The sequence below is a fragment of the Petromyzon marinus genome, chromosome 21 (assembly GCF_048934315.1).
Source record: "Petromyzon marinus isolate PM22_M1 ecotype Great Lakes invasive population chromosome 21, UKy_Petmar_22M1.pri1.0, whole genome shotgun sequence".
Lineage (NCBI taxonomy): Eukaryota > Metazoa > Chordata > Hyperoartia > Petromyzontiformes > Petromyzontidae > Petromyzon > Petromyzon marinus.
Window position 1 is genome coordinate 1,167,387 of NC_133687.1, and position 17,995 is coordinate 1,185,381.

At 47.3% G+C, this 17,995-nt stretch overlaps 1 protein-coding gene across 1 annotated transcript; it reads right to left on the bottom strand.

The window, feature by feature from the left end:
* Window positions 1-3,727: 3,727 nt before the first annotated feature.
* LOC116944681 (trace amine-associated receptor 365-like) lies at window positions 3,728-15,909 on the bottom strand. Its single transcript, XM_032958445.2, has 2 exons — window positions 15,759-15,909; window positions 3,728-6,937 (listed from the first exon to the last, which is right to left on the bottom strand). The coding sequence occupies exon 2, from the start codon at window positions 6,639-6,641 to the stop codon at window positions 5,574-5,576; it is 1,068 nt and encodes a 355-aa protein (XP_032814336.1). The 5' UTR covers window positions 6,642-6,937; window positions 15,759-15,909; the 3' UTR covers window positions 3,728-5,573.
* Window positions 15,910-17,995: the final 2,086 nt, after the last annotated feature.

Consider the following 17,995-nt stretch of genomic DNA (forward strand, 5'->3'; position numbering starts at 1 on the left):
TGTGTTTGGGTGGGAGGAATATATTTGTACTGAAATGTGGTGGTGGCAGGCTGTACAAAGATGTAGGAGTTCGTCCGACATCACTTCTCTAGTTAGTGCCCAGAGCGCTCTCTCCCTCCTCCCCATCTCAGCAGCGCGGCCTTGCTGGCTTTCAGGGTCAACTGCAAGTTCCCCTCGGTAAGGTGATGCTCAGGTAAGAAGCTCTATGAACACGGGGAGGGGAGTAGATGGGGGGAGGGGGGGCAAAGCTCTGACTATCCTGACTGTGAATGCAAGTGCGTGATGTCGAACCGCACCCTCTTTTACAGGTACAACACCTGGGGTGTGGGTTGGCCTTCCAAGATAAATGTCTCTCTGCTCGTCAAACCCGTTTGGCGAGATATACTGCAGATTATTTAATGTTGCGGATGCTGCCAAGGTGTAAAACAAAAATTAGTTATGAAGGACTAACTCCTAATGTGCTGCTGGAACTCAGGTTTCCTACCAAGTACAAAGACTTAAAAGGAATTTAATAAATAAATAAATATTATGGTAACTAACGAAGCGGTTTTGCATGTTAACGGCAAAATGAATCGGTACAATACAACGCGTGTGTAACCATGCCGGTTATTTTTTATAGCCCATTGTCAATCCGCTGCTGGATCAGGGCCTCCCCATTACGTGTAAGTCATGGGGTTTGTTAGAACATACTTCAATACTTTTGTCAGTTTAATTAAATGCTTTGGATTCAAATGTTTCACCTGGGAAATTATTTGGATTTTTTCGTGCTCGTGTGAGATAGAGTTTCTACCTGAGAAATCAAAACTGCGCTGGGTGGTAGGCATTCATGTGTACTGAGACCTGGTTGTATTCTGTTGTACTTTGTCACAGTACACTGCACAGTGTTGATAGACTGCCTGAGAAGGATGTCCCGGCTTGGTCTACAGTGGAAAAGGTGGTAACCACATCTTTACCCCAGATAATCAATCGTGCTCTAGTGTTGTTCCCGTTGTGTTGCAATGTGCACTTATGCCTACTTTATTGAGGGCGATATTGGCACATAAAATACAGATTGATTGAATCGAGTTAACCATGTATGAATGTCTTGGGGACTACAGTACTGCAGTTTAGTCGCTCGTGCGACGTAGTTCTGGTCACTCAATCGCGTTATATCCAATGCACATCCGCGTTATAAAAATGTGTTCTGTAATAAATTCATCACGTTAGATTCAATTCGCGTTATGAAGACGCGTCATAGGAAAACAGACTGTATGCTGAACATACTTCACAAGAGCTTTCTCCAGTATGCATGGGACTCTGCGGACACTTCTGTTTCCTACCAAATGCAAAAAACGTAAAGGAATTGGATGAACATTAAATGTGGCCACTCATGAAACCGTTTTGCACGTGGCATTGGCAATGTGAATTGGTACAATGGAACACGTATATAAACATGGTGGGTTTTTTTTACAGGCCATTGTCAATCCACTGTTGGATGAAGGCCTACCCGTTACGTGTGGGTCATGGGGGTTGTTTGACCAGACTTCGCCACTTTAGTCAGTTTCATGACTTATTTATTGAAAATTTCACCTGGAACACTCCTTGAGATGGAACCTCCCTTGAGATGGAACCTCTCGTTTGTATGGCTGCCCAGGATTTGGATTGACACATATATAGCAAACACGTTATGGGACGTGTACATACGTTTTCAATCTATAACGTATACCATTTGCACTCTATTTTATTCGACTAGTCTTATCAAGGCATTATAATGAAAGTGACAGCCAAAAGTTAATGTCAAAGCAGTTTTAGAACTTGTAAAATTACAAAAAAACCCACAAAGGTGCATACTTCATTAGCTTGCCCACACCACTCCTGGCTAAAGAGCCCCAAATGGAGAGAGGCTCTTGTGGGTGTTTTGTCTACTCTCCCACGTTAAACCAGACGTGTTGGAAGAGGTGGGTGTACCCATGGGCGGAGTTTGGGGGGAGGGGGCACGGGGGTGGGGGGGGCAAAGCTCCGCCCAAACTGGGCAGCTTAATGCATTTTCATTAGTTTACAATTCAGATAAAGAAATTAATTATTTGTATGCACGATTCCTAATGTGAGGGATAAAGCGAACCCCTGCACCCCCCCCCCCAAATATAGAAGTCAAACTCACCCTGCCAAATCGACTGACCTGTAGTGTACCATTTATACTGCTGGGTGGATTAGAGGTGGAAGAGTTACGAACTTTGTTGATCTCTGTAATGCGAGTCAAGTGTGATTACTGTTACATTGCAGCAGCATTTTTGCTGTGGGTTATTTTAATTCGTTGGTCGGTATGCTCTCAAAGCATTTCACATGAGCACCCTACGTCCGTGTACAGTGCCCTGTACTTTCCAACAAAGGTTGAGGGAAAGAAACAGTTTTGAAATGTGCTCAGTTGAATGCTATTTTTGTTCAACCAAACAAAAGAAGCAGTAGATGCCGTATAGATCATAATGACACCGCCAAGGGTGTGCATGGGACGGCGCAGTCGTCCTTAATAGGCTTTCACCAAAATAAATGGTTCTGAAAAAAGGGAGTTGCAGTGATATTTATATTCAGCGTCTAACCCTATCGCAGCTTCACTTCCGACTCAGCCACTGAGTGCCAACATTCACCTCCCTGCGTCACCGTCCATGTTCGGTCGAATTTAGCGTGGACTGTGGAGAGGTTGGCGCCTTATATACGTACGGTGCCAAAGAAGTTCAATATACATAAAAATAACGGGATAATGTCAAGAAGTGCACGCTCCGACCACCTGTTTGTCAGAAAGTGCACGCTGTGTCAAGAAGCCACGCAAGCGCGTGCACTTCTTGACATTATCCCCGCGCTTGATCGTTCGACGAGTCGGACTTGTACGCGTGTGTGGTGCATGTGTGGTGCTTGTGTGTGTGGTGTGTGTGTGTGGTGTGTGTGTGTGGTGCATGTGTGTGTGTGGTGCATGTGTGGTGCGTGTGTGTGTGTTGTGCGTGTGTGTGTGGTGCGTGTGTGTGTGTGGGGTGTGGTGCATGTGTTGTGCGTGTGTGTGTTGTGTGTGTGCGGTGCATGTGTGTGAGGTGCGTGTATGTGTGGTGCGTGTGTGTGTGATTAAAAAGCAGAAATTCTCTTCCCAGAAATGAGAGAGGCTCTCCTCCCACATGCGACCTCCGAGCGAACGGGCGAGTCGACGTTTGTTTTGACGGCCTTCTTGGGAAAACATCTCCCACGCCCTGTCTACTACAACCCAGACACACACACATGCACCACACACACAGGCACCACACACACGCACAACACACACATGCACCACACACACCACACACGCACCACACACACACGCACCACACACACGCACCACACACACATGCACCACACACGCATGCACCACACACACGCACCACACACACATGCACCACACACACGCACCACACACGTACAACACACACATGCACCACACACACGCACCACACACACACATGCACCACACACACACATGCACCACACACACACAAGCACCACACATGCCAGGCACACACATGCACCACACACACACATGCACCACACACACGCACCACACACGCGCCACACACACACACGCACCACACACACACAAGCACCACACAAGCACCACACCACACATGCACCACACACACAAGCACCACACACACACACCTCACACACATGCATCACACACGCGTACAAGTCCGACTCGTCGATCAAGCGCGGGGATAATGTCAAGAAGTGCACGCACTTGCGTGCACTTCTTGACACAGCATGCACTTTCTGACAAACAGGTGGTCGGAGTGTGCACTTCTTGACATTATCCCTAAAAAAAACTGTCCTCTTGTCCAAAGTGTTCTCACATTCAATGTCTCTACTGTAATCTCCGCATTCGCCATTCTATTTTCTGTTATTTTGGAATTTGGCTGCTTTGTTTTCTGATGGTGTCCGTAGCTACTGCTGCTGCTTTCCAGTCCTCTAGACATGTAAATATTTTACAGCCAATTAAGGCATTGTCGTCATTGGTCTGTTTGACGTCATTACGTGTATTTTTTTAATTATTAAATTCCCATTCAATTATACAGTCGGAAATACACTTTTTTTTTAAATGAAAGTTACTTATGTACCACTTTATTGTAGGCCTATATATACCGACTACAAGTTTCCCTTGACATTTAAATGTGTCTATATAGGTTCTATATGTCAGGGAGACGTGGTTGATGACTCCATATTTAAACAACAAACTGGACACCTTTGACCGGTGGTCCTTCCGATGGATACTTCAGGTACACTTCAGCGAGCATATCACAAATTCTTAAGCCCGTCATCAAGCAGCACGTCAGCCGGTGTCTGACATCATACCAGGAGGCTGCAGCTCTTGCAGACACATTGCCCGTGCTAACATGTTGGAAGATCCGCGCAATTATCGATGGCCTTGCTCGAGATTGGACGCTGCCCAGGGGCAGGCCGAGGTTGACCTGGATGCACACCGTTGGGGCCGATCTCAGACATCGTAATCTTAGCCTACACCTGGTGTGGCATCGGACGCATGAGAATGGCATGCCCAGGCGATGTACAGTATTGAGGACCGCTACGCCTCCTCTTGGGGCATGCGACTAATTGATTCAAATGGGTGCTTATCTGATATGCACCCGATCTTGTCAGATGATCGCAGAAGCTAAGCAGATTTTGAGACTGGATATCACCTGAATGGGCAATCACCGTGCACAGCAGGTTGTCAAAGGCTGCTACAGCAGACTACGCTGTGGTCGATAGAAGGTAGTGCAGCAAAATCCAATATTGTATTGTACTACTATGCTTCCATATCTATGCCCCCTGCTTCACTCACTAGGCTGACTGACATGAAATCTAGTAAAATAACTATTTCGACCTGCACGGTACGGGGAGGATTTTTGTCCAGGAGAGGGTTTGCAAGAGAGCTGAACATATACTGTTCCTCATAGTGGCAGTTATTTAACATGACAGCCGAAAAGCACCGATCACAATAATTATAACGAGCACCCGCGGTATGACGATCTGTGATTGGTGGAAGGAGATGAGGAGACATGGTCCGAGATGTCACAAAAGGCGATTGACAACTGGCAATTAGGTGACAGTAATGAGGGGAGGGGGAGGAAATGGGAGAGGGACCTGTGGGGATAAAAAGGCACGTCGGAAGAGGGATGTGAGGAGAGAGCTGTGGATGAAGGAGGTGGCTGTGTTTTACAGAGGTGGAATAAACGGATTTGAACCTTGACCTGTCTCGGCGTGTTTGTGAGGAGAGTGTCCGCGACAGTAGAATGGGAGTAAAGCAACCAAATTTATGAGAGACCCCTTTGGCCTCCTCCATCCAAAATATATCCTCGTGCAAAGAATATGGCAGGCAGTGTCAACCAACGGTAAGGAAGCATATGCCCAAAGTATAACATTTTCCAAGACACCCACGTGTTCTCTGTCTCCACCTCACCCCGCAACCCCGTTCAATAACTAATAATGGAACTGAGAAACCATCAAACACATTACACACATAAACTAAATTTAATGTTATATTATAATCCATAAATCTAATTCAGGGCCTCATTGGACTCTCACAGCTCGGCTGAGCGGCTCCCAGGCTGCCAAAACTTGCGGCTAAACATGATGCGGATGGCGTTACGAAATGTGCGGTTGAAGCCCCCGTATAGGTAAGGGTTGATGGCTGAATTGACGTGCCCGAACCAGTTCACGATGTCCCAGAAAATGGAATTTGTTTTAAAATCGATCCAGGGATCATTGACGATGGTTGAAAAAAATGGCGCCCAGCAGAACATGAAGACGCCCAGGATGATGGACACGGTCTTGGTGGCGTTGTGCTCTCGTTTCATGGCCGCCCACTGCTGCTTGTTGAAGCCCGACTTGCCCTGACCCCCTTGCTGCTGAACGCTGATGGAGCGGGCCTGCTTGCGTGCCACGCGGTAAATCTTCGCGTAGGCAAGGGTCATGATCGTCATGGGCACCACGAAACTGAAGAAGGCCCCACAGCTCGAGAACACCTTGTTCATGTAGAAGACGCAGTTGTCTGGACAGGTGCGGCTGGCCATCATGTCCTCAATGCCAATGACAATCCATCCCAGCATCACGGGCACCACATAGAGCAGCGACCCAAGCCATGCGGCAGCAAGAAGCAGGGCTGCCGTTTTCCAGGTGAAGCGCTCTCGATAGTGCATCGGGTCGCAAATGGCCAGGTAGCGGTCATAAGCGATGCAGCAGAGGTGCATGGTGGAGGCGGTGGAGATGAAGGCGTCAAGGAAGTGGTGCACCTTGCAGAACGCGTGGCTGTAGAACCAGCAGTCGTAGACGCACTGTGTCATGTAGAAGGGCATCACCACCACGCCCACCATGATGTCGGCCACCGCGAGGGAGAAGGTGAAGGTGTTGGGCAACACCTGCAGCTGCTTGAAGTAGGAGATGGCCGTGATGATGGTCATGTTCCCCAAGAAGTTCAACACCATGGAAACGATCATGGCGATGAAGATTATGTTGGCGGTGCGTGCGGACAGTCGTGCCGGGCGGCAGCGGAGACCGGACTCCCGGATCAGGCAGAGCAGTGGCTCCACATGGGAGGCATTGTGGCCAGGATCCCCGTCCATGAGTCCCAGAGCCAGGCTAGAGTTCATGGTCCCCCCTTCGAACGTCTCAAGTGTCCAGCGTCTCAATCAGTCAAGGGGCTTTGCTCGCTTTACAGTTGCTCGTTCGCCAACTTGTCCACTGTTCCTTGCATGCATTTGTCTCACCCCTCTCATTCACCCAGCGTCAGTGTCTGGGGCAAATAAATCCTATAGCTCGTGATCGTCTCTGTTTCTTACAAGTTTGGGAAAATGAAAAGCATCCTCTAAGATGTTTGGCCACTTCCTGTCCTTGAGCATTCGGTGTGTCCACTTGTAGGAGGAAATCGGAAGTCCTGGAGAAAAACCTGCAACCATTCGAGGGGAGAGCAATAAAAACTCAGCAATAGATATATCTTCTCAGTAACCTACTTCATATTCTGGGTCAGATTCAGCCAAATTCTAATGTAAAGCTAAATACTATAGTTGTTATTGTCATATCTATGGTACATATTTGCCAGTATCAAATTTATGAAATATAAGAATAGGTTTTACACTTTCTGGCAATAAAATAGATGTTAGATACCTTTTTCAAGGCATCAAGTCTCCATACCTGCGGCAAAACATGTAAACAAACATGCTCTGATAATATATGCATTACCCTTGAAACTGATTGGCCTACAGCTCTCTGGTACCTAATTTGGTGTTTGAACATCTTAACACCTGTTTTATTGCCAGAAAGGATAAAATATTTTATTTTTCATCAATTGTTATGGTTTTTGTCGATAAACTTCTAAGACTGTTTCCCTCTGTCTCCCTGTATTTGTATTTTGTCCTCTGATTATATCTTTCTGTATCATAGCCTAAAGCATTGTGCAATACAACTAGTTATTGAAGAACTGCATGAATAATAATATTTAGTTGGATATAGCGTTGTGCATGTCGATTGACTCTCACACTCGCTGAGACACCACGGAAAAGCTGGCAGGCAGCCAGGGGGGAAGCCGTAGTCCATCTCTGTCTCCCTATAGTTCTCTCTGGGACTGGGTCCGCATCATGCTTGTCCCCTTGTCTTCCTCTGTCTATTCTATGTCTCCTATGTCTCTCTGCTAGGAAAATAATTGTCAGAGTAAGAGGACATGGTTCCAGATTTCATACTTGAAGAAGTAACCATTGCTTTTGGCAGTATTAAAACAGGGAACGTTCTTGTACCATATGGAATGAGTTTAACACGTTGGCTTTCACGACCAGTATTATTCATAATAAAGGTTTTTTAGTTAGATCGCGTTATTTATAAATGTGTCGCAACCCTCCAAAACCCGATACGGTCAATCATTAAAAATGTGTCACGTTGACAAAAGACAAATAGTTCACTACTTTAGCCCACCGGTGTGTTGAAGAGTAGATCCACACCATTTACAATTTGAGTACGACGTTTTATTATGAACAGATGGAATGACTGCATCATAGACAAGACAAGTGGTATCAGCTGTTGCAACACAACGAGTGGATCGATTTACAACGAAATGTTTACACGAACAAATTCCTTATTTGCCACGATAATTTTTTTGCAATTTAAATAGAGAATTTAATACAAGCTTTTGTGACCAATATTATCCATAAGAGGTTGTTTTGGGTTAAATCGAGTACATATAAATGTGTGATTAAACCCCCCACCACCCGGCACAGGCAATTAATAAGGTTTCTCACGTAAACAAGACATACAAATTAATTACTAGTTTAGCACATCGGTGTGTTAGAGAGTAAAACCACAACATTTACAATTCGAGTACGACGTATCGCTGGTAATTACAATTAGTATCATCAAGTGACAGCCAAATTTATGGAGAAATACTCCTGTTTCAAAAAGCATCTATTAAACAAACCTTATTTGGAACATTACATATGCGTACAAAGTGTTATTGAAGATCATAAGGGAATAAGCGACAATTCGGAGGTTACAGTTATCCCGCGGACCTTGGTTTGGACAGCTTTTCAATACAAATATTTAATAATGTACAGAGTGTCTTAATACGATAGACATTGGTAGATGCTGTACAGAACCACCACTCTACTGATATCATATAATGCGTGAAGAAACACCACGTACCTTAGACACTTTCCAACGTGAGTTATAATTCGTTTATTTTCGGTTAGATCGTGTAGGTATAATGTAAATTAATTTAAATCATAACCCTCTACCACCCGGCAGAGTCAATCAAATTGAGTTTTCACGTTGGGGCAAATTAGACAAATGATTTGGATTGTCAGCAAAACCCGGAGGAGGAATGTTGACGTTGGTGGGTTTTTTTTAATTGACGTTTCTCTGGGGACTACATACAGCAATATCGCGTGTGAACAAAAAGCTCGGCTCCTAATCACGGTGGATGTAATCTCCAGCGAAACGTCGATTAAAATAACAATTGTCAACTTGGTATTCGCTTTCCAACATTTCTCCTCCTCCGGTTTTGAGAGAAACACTAAATCATTTGGCGTATTTGCCCCGACGTGATATCTTTCATTGATTATGTCGGGTGGTGGAGGGTTAAAATTTATACATATATTTTTTTACATTTTACATTCCACGACGATCCAACCCAAATGAAACCTAATAAGAATCATAAAAATTGGTTGTGAAAGAACTACGTGTCAAAAAATACCCAGTGACTTAGCACATATACCAGTAAAAGGCTACATTTAATAGAATTAAAATGGTAGTAAATGTTAAGATCGAAAAACACACTCTCCGGCTAGATGTGTAAAGACATACATTCTTATAAGGGAGAACATTTAACATGTAATACACGATCATACACAAGCTATATGCGACATACGCACACAGAGACGTGTATAGCAGATGCTATCACACATTAACATAGACTAGATGTATACAACAACCGCCATTCGCCACTAAGTGGCGGTGACGTCACCACGACGCTTGTGCCAGGCCATGTGCACCTTGAGGCCACGTGAAGTGTCGAACGCCCGCTGGCAGGAGGTCACGGGGCAGACCCAGGTGCCACGGGTCGACTGACTGAGATGACTGGCTGATGCACCACCTGTGCCCCCTACTGTGCCAACCTTCTGTGCTTTAGCCACCCGGCGCTCCGCTCGTTGTTGTGAGCGTCGCTCCTCCGCCCTCCGTTGTCGTTGGAGGGCGACTGCCTCTAACTGCCCAATAGCGTCCTTCACGAGCCTCCTCCACAGAGGCCGATCTTGACACCGCTGGTACCAGTCATCAGCAAGTCTACTCAGCTCCATGTCCTCCTGTACCACATCACTCCATCTCTTCTCTAGCCCGTGCCGTGCCCGATTAGCCCCCTTGATCCGGCCGAACAAAAGCTGGTTCAGCATGCGGTGGCTGGGCATGCGGGCTACATGACCCAGCCAACGCAGCCTTGCCTGCCGGAGGAGCTCACCGATGGGACCTTGCCCAGATCTTTCAAAGATTTGTGAGCTCCTCACACAATCCAGCCTGGTTAAACCCAGGATGGATCGTAGGCAGGCTAGCCTAAATGTTTCTAACCGGCGAAGATGTTCCATTAAGGGGGTCCACGTTTCGCAAGCGTAGAGAAGGGAGGGAATGACCGTGGCCGAGAAGACCTGAAGCTTAGTGCAGAGCGACAGACCAGGTAGCTTCCACACAGCGTTACGCAACCGATGAAAAGATATTGCCGCTCGACTGATTCGGAGTGAGACCTCTGCTGTTAAACTGGAGCCGACTTAAATATATAACTAGATGTATAGTATACATACACACAAACACAAAGTCCCCCGTGTAACCGTTAACAGACTGTTGGGGCGAGTGCTGTGACCGTAAAGAGCACACACGGGGATGGTGTGGCCAGCACCACGCCTGGCCACTTTTGTTTCTCCGGTATTGGTACTTACCACACACCGCACCGGGTTTTCATTTAAGGCTGAATCGACCTAGGGGAGGCCCAGGACCTGTTCAGATATCCGTCATTAACAAAACTATAAACAATTTTTATTTTACCAGGTAAGGTGCACTGCGCTATGTAGCTGTTTTTTTTAGAAGCGACCTGGCCGCATATGATAGCTCAACGAAGTGCTTTATGATGTGGAAATGTATAGCAGCCAAATACTCTAAACGCATGATTAAAAATGTGGAGGGAAACACCGGAGAAAAATCCACGCGACCATGGGGAGAGAGAGAGAACACACAAACTCCCAAATATACACACGACCTCCTGTATACCAAGTGAGGAAGTTAACATCCCACCACCGCGGCGCCGGTTCGTAGCGCAGTGCACGAACCATTCCACCACCGCTCTCCACACACCAACGCACACATGTACACAGATAGTCTATAACTCGCCAATGATAAATGCGATACAATACGAGACTATATAAACACGGGGGAGCAGTGGTGCTGTGATTAGCGCACTGCGTTACGAGCTGGGTGACCGGATATAACGTCAGTTAAATCATCTTCGATCAGCGCGGTTGGCTTCAGTCGGTGCGAAAGAAGTTCAACATACATCAGTGGCAAGTGGTGTCTTACTGGTCCTGGGCAACCGCCCTTCACCAACCTGTATTGACCAGCGTGGTGAAGTATGGTTAAGCAACCCCCACGACTGAGAGCTTGACATTGACAATGGACTGTAAATTATGACACAAATACACGCATTGACATATTCAATACGCGCATGGAGACAGTATACACGGATAGACATATAGAGACACTATACACGCATACCCAATTAATAACCACAGAGAGCCTACGTGTTAAATAGACAGACACGTATTTATAACATTTACATCCATTTATCAATCGACTGCTGGGTTTTGATTCCCTCTATGCCGTGTTGTTTCATTATACTTCACCAGACAGACAGAAGTAACGGAGTTCCCACACACTACTAAGATACAACTGACACAGGGGGAGCGGTGGTGCAGTGGTGAGCGCACTGCGCCACGAACCTGGCGACCTGAAGTCCATTCCCGAGCAAGACCAACATCATTGGCGAGGGATGTGAACCGGTCCGCTATAGCCTTGAACAGACTGGTGGGGAAAGTGCTGGTAACGAGCGCCTATGAAGATTGGCACGCCACACAAGGTGGTGTGGACAGCACCACGCCCGGCCGCCTTTCTCTCCCTAGTGGCGATGTTTACACACCGCACCAGCTGCTCATTTGAGGCTGAATCGACCTAGAGGAAGCCCATGACTAATTTATCTCGTCATTGGTATCGGCCGTGAACAGGTATCGAACTCGGGGCGCCGGGTTCGCAGTGCGCTAACCACTGCACCACCGCTCCCCCCCACACACAGTGACACACTGAAGCAAACATGCAGTGCATACAGTACTCGCCTAGTGGAACGAGCCACGATCGAGGGACATTCCCGCGGAGATGGAGCGATTAAAGCGGCTCTTGAGGTATGATGAAGGGCTTGGAGGGGTAGGGCAGGAGACCTTCATCCAGCAGTGGATAGACCACGGCTAATGACGATGCTATACGGGGTTACGCTTACCTGGCCCACATGGGAAACCGTAGAGAACGCGTGGACGTGAACATCGACCTCGCTCCACAACACGCGGTGTCGTATTTACTGCCTCGTCTGCAATATCCTGTGGGTCTGACTGTTGATTCTGAGCGAGCAATTCGTCCTCCTTTTTTGACATCAGATGCGGATTTTATTTCAGCACATTTATTAAAAATACACACAAAGACACCCCGTATAACCTATATAGACACGGCGTGTTGTTTGCGAGCTCCTATTCTTGTCGTTGACGAATGAGTCTGTTTTTATTAGCCGGTGAGGCAAGGGCATCGACCTCTGTTGGGGATGCTGGGGTCAGATCCGCGCCTCTCTGCCTCTCTCCCTCCGTTCGTGACGATTCAAAACTCACGGCAACGTGAATACTATTTAAGGCCGAGTCGACCTAGACGAGTTATCGTCGTCGTCGGTGCGGAGGGTTTGCTCGCGGTGGCCCCCCCTTCCGCCTCCTGCCCCTCGCCCGACCCCCTTTGTCTTCCCAGTACAATGATGGCTCGTTACTTTTCAGCCCCCCAGCGTTCTGCTGACCCTCAGCTACGACCATGGCCTATCCCAACACCTAGTCATCAATCCCTCTTGTACTACCGTCATCAACACTACACCACCACTACAATAACCCAATTATTAATTTCAATTCATGGTCATCCAATGTATGTTATGATTGCTCTAAAGCGCCTTGGTAAAGGTGCGTTATATACAGTATCTTGAGAAGATAAGATCGGTTTAGGTAAATGACTTGCAACGGAGTCTAACCCAGGTTGACCGAGATCGCAGTGCAGTTGGCGAAACACGGTGCCACCACGCTCCTGGGTTGAACTCGGATCGCCTGTTTTGTTGCGCGGTGCTGCACACCCCCACACAGACGTGAAATGAAGACAAAGACCGCTCCCTATAATAGACTGTTGGGGCAAGTGCTGCACACGATGGGGGTGGGTGGCCAGCATCATGCCCGGCCGCCTTTGTCTCCCCAGTGCTGATGTTATTAACGCTGCCCCATTTGCTCATTTAAGACCGAGTCGACCTAGAGGAGGCCCAATATTGATCAAAATATTCGCCACTGTTGTTGGTCGTGAGCGAGAAAGAACTGGGGTCGGCGGATTCGTAGCACTGCGCGCTAACGTGCGACGCTACAGCTCCCCACACAAACGCACAACATGTCACTACAACAACCGCCGTTCTCCCCTAAGTCGCGGTGACATCCTCACGGGGCTTGTGCCAGGGTAGGTGCACCTTGATGCCACGTGAAGTGTCGAAGTCTTGCTGGCAGGTCATTGGACAGACCCAGGTGCCATGGGTTGACTGAGATGACTGGCACCTGTGTTCACCACTATGCCAACTTGCTGTGTTTTGGCCGCCCGGCGCTCCGCTCGGTGTTGTGAGTTTCGCTCCTATGCCCTCCGTTGTTGCTGGAGGGCGACTACCTCCAACTGCCCAGTAGCGTCCTTCACGAGCCTCCTCCATAGAGTCCGATCTTGACGCCGCTTGTACCAGTCATCGGCAAGTCCACTCAGCTCCACATCCTCTAGTACCACATCAGCCCCATCTCTTGTCTAGCCCGTCCCGCGCCCGTTTCATCTCCCTTTATTCGGCTAAACAGAAGCTGTTTTGGCATGTGAGCTACACGATCCAATCATGCCTGCCGGGGGGAGCTATTTGATGGGACCGTGTCCAAATCACCATTGGAAACCTCATTTGCCACTAAAAAAATATGATAATTGTTTTTTTACCCTTTTATCTGGCAACAAAACTGACACCTTTTTTACAAGGAGTCATGTTTGCATTGACCACAATACCTGCGGTCGGAACGCAATCAAAAAACAACTCTGATAATGTATGCACTGTCCTTGAAATTGATTGGTCCACACCCGAGACAGCTTTCTGTCGTTCCGACCGCAGGTATTGTGGTCAATGTAAACATTACTCCTTGTAAAAAAGGTGTCAGTTTTGTTGCCAGATAAAAGGGTAAAAAAACAATTATCAATTATCGTGTCCAAATCGTTAACGTGTGGAGTGACAGACCAGGTAGCTATCACAGCGTTATGCAGCTGATTAAAGATAGTGCAGCTCACCTGGTCACAAGAAACACACCATACCGACAAATTACCTTCATTATAGCTGAAGGTATAACAAGACAAAGATCCCCCGTATAACCTTAACAGACTGTTGGGACAAGTGCTGTTAGCGAGCACCTATGAAGGCCGGCACGGCACACGAGGGGGTGGGTGGCCAGCACCACGCCCGGCCGTTAAGGTATAACAACGCCACGTACACGGAACTCCCGTATAGACTTTTACAAATTATTGGGGCAATTGATCCTCGCGAGCCCAAATTAAGGCCGGCACGGGACACGAGTAGGTGGTGTAACCAACACCGTACGCTATTGTCTCCCATGTTTACACATCGCACTCGTGTTAATTCATTGCATTCCGATTTCACCTCGGAGAGGTTCTGGACTTGTTCAGATGTCACTCACCGCCGATGTTTGCCGTGAACGTGAATCGACAAAGACCGATCACCGAGTTCGTAGCGCGGCGCGCTTACACACGCACAACCATTGTAACAACAATGGGCACTATTCGCCACTAAGTAAGCGGTGGCGGCACTACAGCGCTTGTGCCAGGCTAGGTGCACACATTGCCACACACCCCCTATACTTCCCTCTCAAACTACTCTGGTTCTTAAGCAGCTTCGTACAGGCTCATGTAACACATACAAAGACAAAGATCTCCCGTATCGCCTTAACAGACTGTACGAGCAGATCGTATGAGAAAATCAGAATATGCATTTATACAGGAGGAATCCTATGAGCTATTAAGCTCTTTTTCACAGATGTCCATAAGGGGCATGGGGTAAGAACGTTACAACAACAAACCATACACAAACAGGAGAGCAGTGCAAAGTACAAGAAAGGTAAACACCCAAACACATACAAATCAAGCTAAACCATCGCCATCCTAATAGGAAAAGCCCCCTCCTGCCACCCCATCCTACCAGACAAAGGAGGGGTGGGTGGCCAGCACCACGCCCGGCCGCCTTTTTCTCCCCAGTGGCGATGTTTACACACCGCACCAAGTACTCATTTGAGGCCGTGTCGATCTAGGGCCGGTTCAAATAATCACCACTGGTGTTGGCCGTGAGCCGGAATCGAACACGCGTTGCCGGGTTTGTAGCACAGCGCGCTAACTGCTACACGACTGCTGATCAGTGCCGGATTTTTCTAGTAGCAAAAGTAGCTACACATGTAGTAGCTACGGGCCCCGCATTTTCAAGGGTCCCGCGTTAAATGCTTTCAAGCTATTAATTTCGGTTCAGTGAATCTGCACCTGCTCTATTACTATAGTACTATACTGCCTTCAACTATTATGAACGAGTGGGTGATTAAGGTTAGCGATTTGTCGTGTTTTCTGGCTGTATAGCAAATGAAAAAATACAATTACTTTACTATGCAAGTAAAATATTAGTTTTAATATTTACGTGTTTTTTATTTATTTAGGGCCCCTTTATAACATATGCTACAGGCCCCGCACTAGCTTAATCCGGCACTGCCGCTGCTCCCCATTCACCCATAACCGTAACCCCTGACATGCACACGGCAGGGCTCGCGGTGCCAACACAAGGCAAGTTACAACTCTGTATGGACAGCAGAACGATAGGAAGAGAGTCTCACCCAACTTCCTCTAAGCCTTCGGATCACTCGGGACCCAAGCCTCCTTCACCTCCAACCCGGGACTCCCGATTCTAAGAACCCCTGACACCATCTCGAGCAAAGTGTCTCCTGCTCGCCGCATTTAAACTTCTCGTCCTAATTTTTCCACTTGAACAATGACGTGGTTGACTCGCCCCCGCCCCTCTTCCTCCCCCCCACCTCCCCCTCAGAGGGGAGGTGGGGGGGAGGAAGAGGGGGGGGGGCTGTCCATAAATAATTGAAGCAATTAAACATAACTTAATTGCTCAGTTGTAATCACTGGCGATTTGGGATTGGGAGAGTGGTCACAGGTGTGTGGCCCCCCGTGTATTCGGTCTTCATCCCCCAAAGCCATTAGCCGATAGCACCTCCTATAATTGATCACCGGGGGTGTGACCCCCCTGAGTAATTCCGTGCGGTCAACAACAACAGTATAACAAGTTAGATCTTTACGGGCTCATCTAATTCCAAATATATAACAGCCCTAAAGACGAGGTCGGTGTTTGGAGTCCTCCGGCTACAGGGGAAGTGGATTTTGGGTTGATTTTTCGGGGGGTCAAAATATGCGAGTGGTATTTTGGTCTCAGGTATTTAATCGGCGTTAACATGCACATGCATGTCAAAACAATCGTCAATAACGCTGTATGTGTGAGGCCTTAAAAGGAACATATATAATAGGTGACGTTTCGAGCAACGGACCTTCTTCATAGCACGTAATAATGTGAAGGGTCATTTCCCGAAGCGTCGCACATTGTAAATGTTTCCTTTTGCGGCAAATGTGTTCGAGTTGTTTTTTGTTATTTATGCGCCACTGCCAACGCAGCAGCAGCATCACCACCAGATGACGTGCTTTGTATTAAAACTGGTCGAATCGTGACATCGCAGGACCATGAGATGTTACTTAAGTCCTTCAACCAGTGGTGTATCGATCATGGCTGATGACAATGATCCAAACCCGTAGTTTTAACTGCCACGCAGGGAGATCGAACCGCTGACCCCTGGATTGTATTGTCCTGTGTGCTGACCACGACACCGCTGTGACAGCGATGGACCAAACCTGGTCATTTCCGTAAAGCAGAGTCAGGTGTATATATTTTTACACCTTTTTGGGCCCAGAGTAAACATTGGTGCAGTTGGAGGCAGCATCACCCGAGGGATGCAAACGTCTTTACAGCGGCCAATAAAAGTTCATTGGTGGAGTGTTATGGAAAAAAAAACGTGAACAAACATTTCCCTTTGACGTTAAAGATAACTTTACCGTAGGTTTAAGTGAAACACTGGAAAAATCCACAACCACGTGTGGTGAGCACTATCCGTGGAAAAAACCGGCTTTAACTTTTTGCAGGCCTCGGACCGTACCCATTGATTTGAAAATGAAATGTCTTCATCACACGATTCACCCACCCTTCAGTGGGCTGCTTCAAAAATATTGGGAGTAATAATTTAAACTTTGAACTCGCTGCCGGACAGGATTCATTCTCTCGGAGAGAGAGAACGACAGAAAATTGGGAAGGCAGCAATAAGGTGATGAGTTGGCACCAACAGCTGCCCAAGCCCCGCGGTCCTCTACATATGTATTCAGGTGTTATCGGTTAATTAATGGGTGCTTACATGTGGGAGGAAACCAGAGCACCCGGAGAAAACCCCACGCTTGCGAGGGGGAAACGCTCTATCCCCGTACAGATGGAACAGGTGGTGTCGACACTCTTGCTGTACCGCCTTCTCCTGGCAAAGCCAGCGGTACGGCTCCTCCTCGACGCCCACGGGAATTGAGTTTTACAGCAGCGTCTGCCGTTGTGATCCACCAGCCCTCTCTGCTGCCTCCACAGCGCTGGGTTACAGGGCACGTGGATAGCCACCACCGCTCAGCTCAACCTGAGTGCACAAACTACACCCCATGCATGACACCTCGTTGGGTTATACATCAACCTACTTGTTGCACTACCTATACACAGAGGGCGTTTTTTAATCGCGGAAAGTTAACGGCTTTCAATTAATACAACTCAGCGCGGGAAAAAAACATTTAAAAAAAAATATACTGTATTTAAAATCTTGATTTGAAGTTTTCGTGACTGCAGGAATCCATACTCTTTGGTTCTTTCGGTAAAGTCACGTAGTTAGTTTTATTTCTAACTATGTGACTTTACCGAAAGAACCAAAGAGTATATTTAAAATGTAATCAGAAACCCCCATTGCAGAAGTTGTACGTGCACTGTTTT